This window comes from Miscanthus floridulus, chromosome 19 (assembly GCF_019320115.1).
Source record: "Miscanthus floridulus cultivar M001 chromosome 19, ASM1932011v1, whole genome shotgun sequence".
Taxonomy (NCBI): domain Eukaryota; kingdom Viridiplantae; phylum Streptophyta; class Magnoliopsida; order Poales; family Poaceae; genus Miscanthus; species Miscanthus floridulus.
Window position 1 is genome coordinate 5540482 of NC_089598.1, and position 12222 is coordinate 5552703.

The 12222-nt window shown below is 53.4% G+C and overlaps 1 protein-coding gene across 1 annotated transcript; it reads right to left on the minus strand.

Moving 5' to 3' along the window:
- Nucleotides 1-8021: 8021 nt before the first annotated feature.
- LOC136528130 (proteasome subunit beta type-7-A-like) lies at nt 8022-11313 on the minus strand. The gene is made up of 9 exons (XM_066521045.1): nt 11167-11313; nt 10873-11018; nt 9737-9878; nt 9548-9644; nt 9401-9470; nt 9213-9317; nt 8975-9073; nt 8388-8478; nt 8022-8302 (listed from the first exon to the last, which is right to left on the minus strand). The coding sequence occupies exons 2-9, from the start codon at nt 11011-11013 to the stop codon at nt 8226-8228; spliced, it is 822 nt and encodes a 273-aa protein (XP_066377142.1). The 5' UTR covers nt 11014-11018; nt 11167-11313; the 3' UTR covers nt 8022-8225.
- Between the last annotated feature and the right edge of the window lie 909 nt (nt 11314-12222).

Sequence of the window (12222 nt, forward strand, 5' to 3'; positions counted from 1 at the left end):
CATACACCAACCACCCGCCTTCTACGCACAACGTGCGCTCGTGCTGCCCCCACACCCGCCTTTTGTGCACCGACACCCAACTCCTCGTTGTTGGCGAGCTCCGCGCCGCCGTCGAGCACACCGGTGACCTCCACGCGCCGACGAGCCTCCATTTTGCGAAGCAGCAAGGAGATGTTTGCGCTGAAAGAGTATGTTGCAAACATATGTTTTGAGTGTTTTAGGTGTTTCACAGGTATATTGCAAGTGTTTTATATCGATGTTGCAAAAGTAGATTGGGATATTGCAATGGTTGTACACGTATGTTGCAAAGGTTTGTTACCAATGTTTCATCTGTGTTAACGGACGTATGTTGCAAATGTTTTTATTTGGATGTTGCATATGTTTCACACATATGTTGCATATGTTTTATCTGGATGTTGCGTATGTTTGCAAAGGTTTTCAAGTGTTTTCAGGTGTTTTTTTTCAAGTATTTCAGAAGCATGTTGCAAGTGTGTGTTTCAAATGTTTTAGTTATTTTTCGGACATATGTTGCAAGTGTTTTATCTAAATGTTGAATATGTTGCAGTGGCTACATATATATTGCAAACATATGTTCCAGATGTTTCAACTGTTTTAGACATATGTTGCGTCAAGTCCTACATGTTGTAAGTGTTTCACGAGGTGCAGGCAGTCTCCACGGGGCGAGCGAGCGCAGGGGGTGCAGCAGGGCGAGCAGGGGCAGGCGCGCAGCATGGCGCGGGTGAGCAATAGTAGGGCGAGCAGGGCGCAGCGAGCAGCATGGCGGGCATGCATGCTCCGATGCGCGTCTGTCAGTGGGGCAACCAGAGGGAGCGCATGAGAGACAGCCACCCGACGTGGGTCCTGTCGTAGAGGTAGGGGCGCTGCCGTTTTCTGTCAATCCGTTTTGGCCGCTACCGGGCCCAGCTGACAGTCGAGTGGGGGTGTGCTCCGCTGGCTGTTCGGACGCACGTCCGCGAGTGTGGAAGGGCGAGGGCGCCGCGTGGGCCGCACGGCGAGCATGCGCTGGGCTGAGTGGTGGGTGCGTTGCGGGTGTCCGGATGCGCGCTTCTGTACGGACGTCCGACGGTAGTAAGCCCCAGTAAAAGTCCCAGGCCGGTCATCAACAGCTTCAGAGAAGAAAGCCATTAGCCATATGAACGAGCCCTCACAAGCGTAGCTCAGATGTAGCAAAGCAAACTGAATGATCTGCATATATTTCTTTGTTTTCAAAAGCGTGCATTGGCACGTGCTTCATTAATAAGGAGAAATAAGATTCGTACCATGCCCGGGTCTGCAACACGGTGAGATACCATTAGCTATCAAGAATGCACCGGCTACCAGGAGCTGTAAAGGCGCACTTAGGAAACTAGTGTTGCGACTAAAGAAGCTTGCCGGTAGCGCCTGCTAGGAACCCTGGGCGGCCAGCGACGCGAGACTCCCAAAGCCGGCGGCAATCCAGGAGTCCGCGTCCATGATCTGCACATATCACATCCATCTCCTGCACTTAAAATTACAAATACAAGCTGTGTGTTGCAAGTGCACCTGGACAGGCCATTCTCTGTTTCTTTTCAACTAGTTTCTACACACACACACTCTGCCAATGGCAAATTGGCAATGGATGGATCACAACAAACTCGACGGACTGAATCTACACAACACGCACACTCAGATATGCACACACTTCAACCACACACAGCAAGTGTTTTCTGAATCCTTTTTGGACGTATGTTGTTGCTTCAGCCTTGAGGACTGAGCAAGGATGTACACACACCACTATGTACCACACAAGGATTCAGTCCTACCATCTTATCACTTAGCTTCTCGCCTCCTGCGTCCCAAAGCAGCCTGATAACAGTCAATCAGAAGACATTCATCATGACTTTAGTTTGTGCCAAGGTCGATGCCAAATACTCGACGACGAATTGAATTAGTGATGGTGGTCTCATCAATCTCAAAACTTACCACAGAGCAGGTCGACGAAACGCTTCAGTGGATTGCTCTGTACTCTGCTGCTCACACTGCTACCTTGGTTTGCCTAGTGAGACGAAAAATACAGGATAAGGCAGCTTATAGATATAGTATCATCGATCCAAGAGGATGCACCACAAGGAAGAACATCATCATTTAGCCATGCCTGCCATGTTTCCTGAACTTAGCAATTGGAAGAGAGAGCATGAATATGAGTGCACCCGAGTGTTCAGTTGAGCGAATATGGCCTTCACATCTTCAAAAACTGCATCAGGGGATTTGGCGCCATCGACCTGCATAGAGTACAAAGGGATATGTGAAACATGCATGGAAAATTTAATTCAGTGAGATTAGGTTAGTTAAAGTTCATATTTACTCTACAAAATTGCAAATTTTGGCACAGTGCACGTTTTCATATAAAAAACCAGAGCACTCCCCCAATGCAAGTTACCTTTCGAAGCTTTCCCCTTTTCTCGTACTGAACAACAGATAGAGTTGACTACTGGAAAACTTCGAGATTAAATTTATACGTTAAACAAGTAGGACGTATATATTGGTGAACACTATAATAGCTTAACTCAATCCTTTGGCAAAACATGATACTACCCCCATAGTTCTTGCTTAGCCAATTTACTATACAGATCTGAATATAGATACTCAGATCTACAAGCGGAGACTAGACAGAGCCCTGTTTTGTAATCCAGACAGAAGTAACCACAGCATCAGGCATATCTTTGTCGCGCCATTCCGTAACTGTCATGTGCGGGAAAACGTACACGCGGCGTCGCCGTGCCCGCGACGTGCGCAGGGCCGCGGAGCGCGCTGCACAGGCGCGGCAGGAGATCGACGAACCGGTCAAGATCGACACCAGTGGCTAGAAATCGGCAGGATTAGCTTTGTTTCCAGATTTATAGTTTCCTATTTTTGGTTGCTTGTTTTCAGGAGCCATTGTCTCAGCAGTTGTGGCCGCAGGCCTTATAATTGTGTAGCCCAAACGTTGAAGGGTTAAGGAAGATCAATTACCCAAACTCTCTCTTCCTCCCCCTTGTGTTCTCAAGCCCAGAAGCCGAGAGGGGCATAACCTCCGTTCTGGAAGACACGGCACGAGACTACGAGCTACGTAGTCGAGGGCCAGCTACCCTAGATCACCAGGCCCTTCACAACCTGGTATCACGTTCCAATCGATCCTCAGCCTCCTCAGCCGCCGCGCCGTCATCTCCGACACCAGCCGCCACCGCCGCAAACCCTAGCCCACCGCCATCTCCCACTGCCCCCACAACCATCCCAGCCGCCATGGCTGCACCCACCCTCGCCGAAGTCATGGAGATGCTCCAGTCCATGAGAACGGAGATGTCCACCCTGAAGTCCGACATGGCGGCCATGAAGGACAAGTCCTCATCGTCTTCCGGCGGCGGCGACGATCGTCGTTCCGAAGGCCCGCGCGATCAGGACTTCCACCCCAAGCACAAGAAGTGGGACTTCCCCCGCTACGACGGCACGACCGATCCGATGCTCTTCCTCAACAAATGTGATGCCTACTTCCGCCAACATCGAACCATGGCGGAGGAGCGGGTGTGGATCGCATCGTACCACCTCGACGACGTCGCGCAGTTGTGGTTCACACAGCTGTAGGATGACGACGGCACACCGACGTGGCCTCGCTTCAAGGACTTCCTGAACCTCCGGTTCGGACCACCCCTTCGTTCCACGCCGATGTTCGAACTCGCCGAGTGCCGGCGCACCGGGGCCGTGGAGGAGTACGCCAACCGGTTCCAGGCCCTCCTGCCCCGCGCTGGCCGCCTGGAGGAGGAACAGCGCGTCCAGCTGTTTACGGGAGGCCTTCTCCCGCCGTTGAGCAACGCCGTCCGCATCCATCACCCGGACACGCTCGCCGCCGCCATGAGCCTGGCTCGTCAGGTAGAACTGATGGAGGCCGAGCGCCCAGTGCAGCATCCTCCTCGGGCGCCACCTCCAGCACCCGCCCCTCGGCCGGTCCTTCCGGCGCCTCAGCCGCTACTCGCGCTACCCGCCCCCCCGGTGGCCTCCCAGCAAGGACGCGGCGACGGACACCAACGACGTCTCACCCCGGAGGAGATGGCGGAGCGGCGTCGTCAGAACCTGTGCTTCAGCTGCAACGAATGGTACTCCCGGGGCCACAACAGGTTCTGCAAGCGAATCTTCTTCCTCGACGGTGTGGAAATCGACGACGTCGCGGGCGACGACGCGGCAGCGCCCGCGGATGCAGGGGCGACGGACGCCCCTCTCTTCTCCCTCCACGCGGTCGCGGGCGTGGCCGTCGGCACGACCATGCAGATTCGCGTGACGGTGGGCGCTACGTCCCTCCTCGCCCTCATGGATACGGGATCCACCCACAGCTTCATCGTGGAGGACGCCGCACGTCGGACCGGGTTGCCCATCCAGCCTCGTCCGCGCATGACGGCCACCGTCACCAACGGCGAACAAGTTACATGCCCGGGCGTCCTCCGTCGCGCCCCGATCACCATCGACAACCTCGGCTTCCACGTCGACTTGTTTGTCATGCCCCTTGCAGGTTACAACATCGTGCTGGGGACCAACTGGATGGCGATGTTGGGGCAACTCGTGTGGGACCTGGTGGAGGGCACCGTCGCGTTCCAGCATGAGGGGCGCACCGTGCGCTGGGAAGGCGTTCCAGCACCAAGCACGTTGGGTCCTTGTGCCACCTCGGCCAGTGACTCCCTGCTCGACGAGCTCTTGGCCGGGTTCGAAGATGTCTTCACCGAGCCCTTCGGACTGCCTCCACCCCGCGACCGCGAACACGGCATCACCCTCAAGCCGGGCGCGCAGCCGGTGGCTGTTCGACCGTATCGGTACCCGGCGGCCCACAAAGATGAACTGGAACGACAGTGCGCCGCCATGATGGCGCAAGGCATTGTCCGCCGCAGCGACTCGGCGTTCTCCTCGCCGGTCCTCCTCGTCAAGAAGCCCGACGGTACGTGGCGGTTCTGCGTCGACTACAGGGCGCTGAACGCGCTCACCGTCAAGGATGCCTTCCCCATCCCGGTCGTGGACGAGCTTCTCGACGAGCTCCACGGCGCACGTTTCTTCACCAAGCTCGACTTGCGCTCCGGGTACCACCAGGTCCGCATGCGGCCGGCTGATATCCACAAGACGGCGTTCCGCACGCATGACGGCCTATACGAGTTCCTCGTCATGCCCTTTGGGCTCTGCAACGCGCCGGCGACGTTCCAGTCCTTGATGAACGACGTCCTCCGGCCGTACCTGCGTCGCTTTGTTCTTGTCTTCTTTGATGACATTTTAATCTACAGTGAGACCTGGGCAGATCACCTTCGCCACATTCGCGTCGTCCTCTCCGAATTGGCACGCCACCAACTCTACGTCAAGCGCTCTAAATGTTCCTTCGGCGCGACGTCCGTGGCATACTTGGGGCACGTCATCTCAGCGGCGGGTGTCGCCATGGACCCAGTGAAGGTTCAGGCCATCCACGACTGGCCGGTGCCACGCTCGGCGCGGGCGGTGCGCGGGTTCCTCGGCTTGGCGGGCTACTACCGCAAGTTTGTCTACGACTACAGCACCGTCGCCGTGCCGCTCACAGCTCTCCTCAAGAAGGATGGGTTCTCTTGGTCCGAGGAGGCCGCGGCGGCTTTCAACGCCCTCAAGGCCGCGGTCACCTCGGCCCCGATCCTTACCATGCCGGACTTCAACAAGCAGTTCACCGTCGAATGCGACGCATCGTCACATGGGTTCGGGGCCGTGCTGGTTCAGGAGGGCCACCCGATCGCTTTTTTCAGCCGAGCGGTCGCTCCACGCCATCGCGCCCTCGCCGCTTATGAGCGGGAGCTCATCGGCCTCGTCCTGGCCATCAGGCATTGGCGTCCCTATCTTTGGGGCCGTCGGTTCCTCGTCAAGACCGATCACTTTAGTCTCAAGTATTTACTGGATCAGCGGCTCACCACCATCCCCCAACATCACTGGGTGGGGAAACTCCTCGGCTTCGATTTCACCGTCGAGTACAAGCCCGGCAAGGCGAACACCGTGGCTGACGCCCTGTCGCGCCGTGACACGGAGGAGACGGGGGCGGTGCTGGCCCTGTCCGCCCCGCGCTTCGACTTCGTCGACCGTCTTCGTCAAGCACAACTCGCCGACCCGGCCCTCGCAGCACTACAGGCGGAGGTGCGAGCAGGGAGCCGGGGCGCGCCCTGGACTATCGTCGATGGCATGCTGCAGTTTGCCGGGCGCCTCTACATCCCCCCGACGTCGGCTCTCGTGCAGGAGATCGTGGCTGCGGTGCATGAGGAAGGCCACGAAGGCGTACAGCGAACCCTACACAGGTTGCACCGAGATTTTCACTTCCCTAACATGAAGCGGGTCATGCAGGACTGGGTGCGCGCGTGTCTCACCTGCCAGCGCTACAAGTCGGAGCATTTGCACCCCGCGGGGCTGCTCTTGCCGCTCCCTGTGCCCCAGGGCGTGTGGACTGATGTCGCCCTCGACTTCGTCGAGGCACTACCTCGTGTTCGCGGGAAGTCGGTCATCTTGACCGTGGTTGATCGCTTCAGCAAATACTGCCACTTCATCCCGCTGGCGCACCCGTACTCCGCCGAGTCCGTCGCCCAAGCGTTCTTCACCGACATCGTTCGCCTGCACGGCGTCCCGCAGTCTCTGGTGTCGGACCGCGACCCGGTCTTCACCTCCACTTTCTGGCGCGAGCTGATGCGCTTGCTGGGCACGAAGCTGCACATGACTACCGCATTCCATCCCCAGTCAGACGGGCAGTCCGAGGCGGCCAACAGAGTCATCATCATGTACCTGCGCTGCATGACTGGGGATCGTCCTCGGCAGTGGCTCAAGTGGCTCCCATGGGCGGAGTTTCTTTTCAACACTGCTTATCAGTCTTCACTGCAGGACACTCCTTTTCGCATCGTCTATGGGCGTGACCCCCCCACCATCCGCTCCTATGAGCCGGGGGACACCAGAGTGGCTGCGGTCGCCAAGAGCATGGAAGAGCGTGCGGAGTTCCTTGCTGATATCCGCTATCGCCTTGAACAAGCGCAGGCGACTCAGAAGAAGATGTACGACCGGAAGCACCGCGCGGTGTCTTACAAGGTGGATGAATGGGTCTTACTCCGCCTTCGCCAGCGCGCGGCCGCGTCCATGCTCCTAGAGAACACCGGCAAGCTCAAGCCACGTTACTACGGGCCCTACAAGATCACTGAAGTCATCAATGAGGTCGCCGTCCGCCTGGCCTTACCTCCTCGAGCGCGTCTACATGACGTCTTCCATGTCAACCTGCTGAAGAAGTTCCATGGCGATCCACCAACTGCGCCTCCACCACTGCCAACCCTACACCACGACGCGGTGACTCCTGAGCCCGAGCGCGTCATCAAGTCCCGTTTGGCTCGCGGTGTGGAGCAAGTGCTGGTCCAGTGGAAGGGAGCGTCGGCTGCCTCGGCAACATGGGAAGACAGGGACCCGTTCGTCGCCAAGTACCCCGGATTACAGCTCGAGGACGAGCTGCCTCTCAACGGGGGGAGAGATGTCATGTGCGGGAAAACGTACACGCGGCGTCGCCATGCCCGCGACGTGCGCAGGGCCGCGGAGCGCGCTGCACAGGCGCGGCAGGAGATCGACGAACCGGTCAAGATCGACACCAGTGGCTAGAAATCGGCAGGATTAGCTTTGTTTCCAGATTTATAGTTTCCTATTTTTGGTTGCTTGTTTTCAGGAGCCATTGGCTCAGCAGTTGTGGCCGCAGGCCTTATAATTGTGTAGCCCAAACGTTGAAGGGTTAAGGAAGATCAATTACCCAAACTCTCTCTTCCTCCCCCTTGTGTTCTCAAGCCCAGAAGCCGAGAGGGGCATAACCTCCGTTCTGGAAGACACGGCACGAGACTACGAGCTACGTAGTCGAGGACCAGCTACCCTAGATCACCAGGCCCTTGACAGTAACCTTGTCGTTTCAGGCAACCCTCCTTGTCGTTCAAGGCAACCCTCCCCTTCGCACATGCACCGACGCATCAATGCAGCAGTAGCAATAACATCTCAAGGAAATACCATACCGCCACGGTTTTCAACATTGAGAAACAACAAGGACTTTAAAAAATGTGTCAAGCATTAGAAACACCTTTGGCATAAGAGTCTGGTTTCGGTCCAGCAAGTACAACAAAGATCACCAAATTTTTTTCTTGTTCTAGCTGCTCCACTAAGCAAAATAACACAAATTCAGAATTCCCTTGTCCGAATGAAAGCATACATCACTACTCCTCCATAGCTTCACTGCCCTCGGCGACCTCAACCTTCTGCTTCAGAGGTGTGATCTTTGTGTACAGTACCTCTGCAAACAACAGAATCATGCATTTACTTTATACCGTTCAATATGCCATATCCTATATATAACAATTCATTAGCAAGGAACTCACCAGTCTGCCCCTTGGTGAAGCTGTATCCCTTTGAACTAGCATAAGTTCTGGGATTCGGCAACTGGTGGTTTCTCAAGTATTCTGTCTTCCCCTGGTAATGTCAATAAGTGTTGGTTAGCAAAGCACTCTGAAGGGTTACTAATAATATATTCATGTTCTTCGATTTGCTCAAAAGGCATCTCTGACAAAGAGCAGCATGCAGGATGCAGTGTTACACAGTTAGCTCAAATGAGCATTATTGGAAATTAGTGATCTCAAGTGTAAATCAAACCATATGTAAGGGCAACATATATCATTTCAAAGTTGACAAATATAATGCTACGGATATAGTTTGAAACTTCATTCTCTAATATGTAAATAGCACATTTTGTTTCGATTTTTTATTCAACACTTGCAGTGTTCTGTCAATTTCACTCAGTAAACAGAAAATGCATCTTGAGGTTGAGATTGATCTATGTCCCTCACGAGATGAGGGTGTTGTGCTCTAAAACCTTGTAAACACATGTTAATTTGGTCTTTTGCAATGGATTCGGACCAGGGCTTGGCTCTGTAAGGCTGGAACTCTATAAAAAACTGAAAATGCATACCTTCGTTATCACACAGACATCAACATTGCTGCCACTGCCAAGGTCATTGAAGATACCAGCGCAGATCGCGTCAGACACCAGTTGTATCCCCTCCTCCCTCTAGAAGATAAAAAGGAATTTAATATTAAACTTTTGCCATCAAACCAAACGCCATCACATGCAGCTTCAGTCACCACAGAAGACAGTACTCCATTACCAACATAGTTAAATGCAGAAACTATTGCACTGGTTCACTTACAGTAAGCCCTTCTTTGTATTTTGATTCAAACACGGACATTGCAGCAAGAGAACCAGAACCCATCGTTGCAAAAGGAAGGGTATCAGTGGACCCGTGTGGATAAACCTGCACATTCCAAAGTTAATGTAACTACCCTGCATCAAACTTTACATACAACAAGTAAAAAACAGGTATGCTCAGTTACTAACAGTGTGTAGATGTGGTCCAGTACAATCCACTCCACCAAGAACAAGGGCAGCACTGACATGGCCTTGATACCTAACATAATGGCATAAGCAGGTCAGGTGTTGGCACAATGGCAGAAAGTTGTAAATGTGCCTGTGAGAGGAGCTCACTTGAAGAGGTGTGACTTCAGTAGTGTAAGAGAAGTTACGACTCTTGATTCGCGGCCGGTTGCATATCGGTGAAGCTGTAGCTGGGAGCTTACCATATCTGAAGTAAATGAATCAAATGTCGATAAGGAATTCAACGGAAGAAATGAGAGTGTGAAAAGGCAGCAAGATCTCATTCTTTTAGTCATCTACCTGTAACAGCCTCCGTGTCAGCAGCAGTTCCTGCTCCACAGCAATATATATTGGGCGCCATAAAGTGTATCTTCTCGCAGTTCTTATCAGCAACTATAGGGCCCTCAGTTGCCCTTGTATCTGCCCCAAGAACAACCCCATCCTAGATATAGAAACATGGCTTAGTCCAACATTGACCTCAATGAATATGGGCAAATGAAACAATGCCCGTTCAAACACAATGTTGCAAGGTCTTTCATCTATTAGCACTGGTGTATATACTAAAAATTGATATAAAGTTGTTAAGACGAAATTACTATCCATCAGATTTGTTCAATCACAATTTGATGCAAATCAGGGTTGAATTAGGATTTGTCACAGAATCATTTGCGGAGTATTTTTTTCGTTAGGATGAAGAAATTTGTATGCATACGTGTTCCCCTAAGCTAATACAATGGAAACCAACATAACAAAAGAATGGGGGCTTTCACCACTAAGAGGATGGTTTGCGCTGAACATTTTCCTAGTTTGTATCATCAGCAGTTCAGCACATACAGCAATGTGGTCATGTGCGACATGAATTTTAAGCATGCGATTGACATCAGAAAGATTTTTCCAATGATTAGTTGAGATGCTCATGCCTAAAAATTTGCAGACGCAGCAATTGTCAAATACCAAAAGGTATTTATTCAATCAAAGTTGACGCAAAACAGGATTGAAATAGGTTGGGTTTGTATGTCTGCATCATCAGGATGAAAAAAAGTTGTATGCATAACTTTACCCCTAAAATAATACTCCTACAATGGAAACCAAACCAACATAACGAAAGAATGTGGGTTCTCATCCCGTTGGAAGGTGGTTTGCACGGAACATTTTCCCAATTTGTATTATCAGCACGTGTAACAAGAAGTTAAGCATGGGATTGATATCAGACAGATCCCCCCCACCCACCCGCCCACACAAAAAAAAAAGTTCAATTGAGCAGCGCAGCTCTCTAAAAATATGTTCCGAGGCCTAATTAACATAAACGACCCACCAACTCAGCACGAGCAGGAGGAGGCTCATGGCGATCAAATTCGGGCACACGGGTAACTCAGAAGCCACACCAATTGCCGGAATATACCAGAAGGCAACACAACGAGAGTAGGGTGCCGCACCTGAAAGACGAGGCCGACGATGGTTGTCCCGGTCTTCCTGAATCCCGGGAGCTTGAGCCCGTCCTTCTCCAGCATATTGTTCCGGCGGCACAGGTCGAAGCTGAACCCGCCCTTGGCCGGAAGATCCATGGAGCCCGTCATCGTTCCTGCACCCGCAAAGGCAACGCCACGCATCAAGGTCACGGCGAATCGTACCGCCACGGGGAGGAGCGGGGCGAGATCCAAATACAAATCGCTTGGAGGGTTCCGCGGCGCGCGCAGCAAGAAGGGAAAGAGGAGGGGCGGCGGCGGTACCTGGTGGATGGATGGATGCTCGTCGCAGCTTAGGTGAGGGGCGCGCGGCGCACCTGATCTGACGTGCGCTCCGGAGACGAGACGAGGCGAGGCGAGGCTTCCGCTTGCGGTGTACTACCCTTTTTGTTTCCTTTTTTGTTTTTTTAATTCACTGGAGTTGGAGTTGGATTGGGGCAGAAGAAAGAAGCGACGTCCGCGCCAGTTTCCGTGCTGGGCTTTTGTTTCGATATAGGATGGGCTTTTGTTTCGATAGGATGGGCTTTTACATGGATGCCTCTGAGGATTGAGCCTGTAGATTATTACGAATTGTTGACCGAGCAGCAGCAGCAACCGGCGACAGCTCAGCAGCCTTGGACCTTGGGCCTTGAGGCGCGCCAGCCCGCGTGCGCTCAGGTGCAACTTTGCAAGGCTGGGCTCGGGACATCCAAGAGCTTAGGCTTTAAAGTCGTTGTCTTGGAGTGAATCAGAGAGCAGGCACCTAAAAGCAAACTGAGCAAGGCACGAATGCTCAGTGTGATGGCCATGGCGTGCAGTCTTTTGCATTGCATGGCTGGGCGGGCTCCGCGAGCCCTGTTCGCTTGAACCTATCGGCATATTTATCAGCTATGGTACAGTGTTTTTCTCTCACAACAAATCAGCGAACGGTGCTTTTCAATCTGTCTTTTCAACGAAACGAATAGGGCCTCATCCTGTCGGATACCATAAAAAGGGGTACCCTAAGCAGAAACCAAAAAACGGCTCAGACCCTAAACAAAAACTAGCAAGACAAACGGGGTCTCAGCCAAAATCTCCGATTCGCCCGGGGCCCCCTCGCCGAGGCCTCAGAAGTAGTACCGATTCTCCGATTCGCCCGAGGCCTCCTCGCCGAGGTCTGCAATTCTCCGACTCGCCCGAGGCCCCCTCGCCGCTGACCTCGGGCGACCCCCCACCAAAGGCCTCGGCCGACCCCCTCTCTCGTCGCAGGCCTCGGCCGGGCCACCGATCCTCCGTCTCGCGCGAGGCGGGCACGGCAGCACTCCGCTGCCTCTTCCTCCTCCCGTCCCTCTGACAAAACGT

Excerpts from the sequence above, each read along its gene's own strand:
- LOC136528130 (XM_066521045.1), bottom strand. The coding sequence starts at position 11,013 with ATGACGGGCTCCATGGATCTTCCGGCCAAGGGCGGGTTCAGCTTCGAC. Across the intron at positions 9,645-9,736 it reads TGACACGGAGGCTGTTACAG|ATATGGTAAGCTCCCAGCTA; the intron begins GTAGATGACTAA and ends CATTTACTTCAG. Across the intron at positions 9,471-9,547 it reads CTGAAGTCACACCTCTTCAA|GTATCAAGGCCATGTCAGTG; the intron begins GTGAGCTCCTCT and ends CCATTATGTTAG.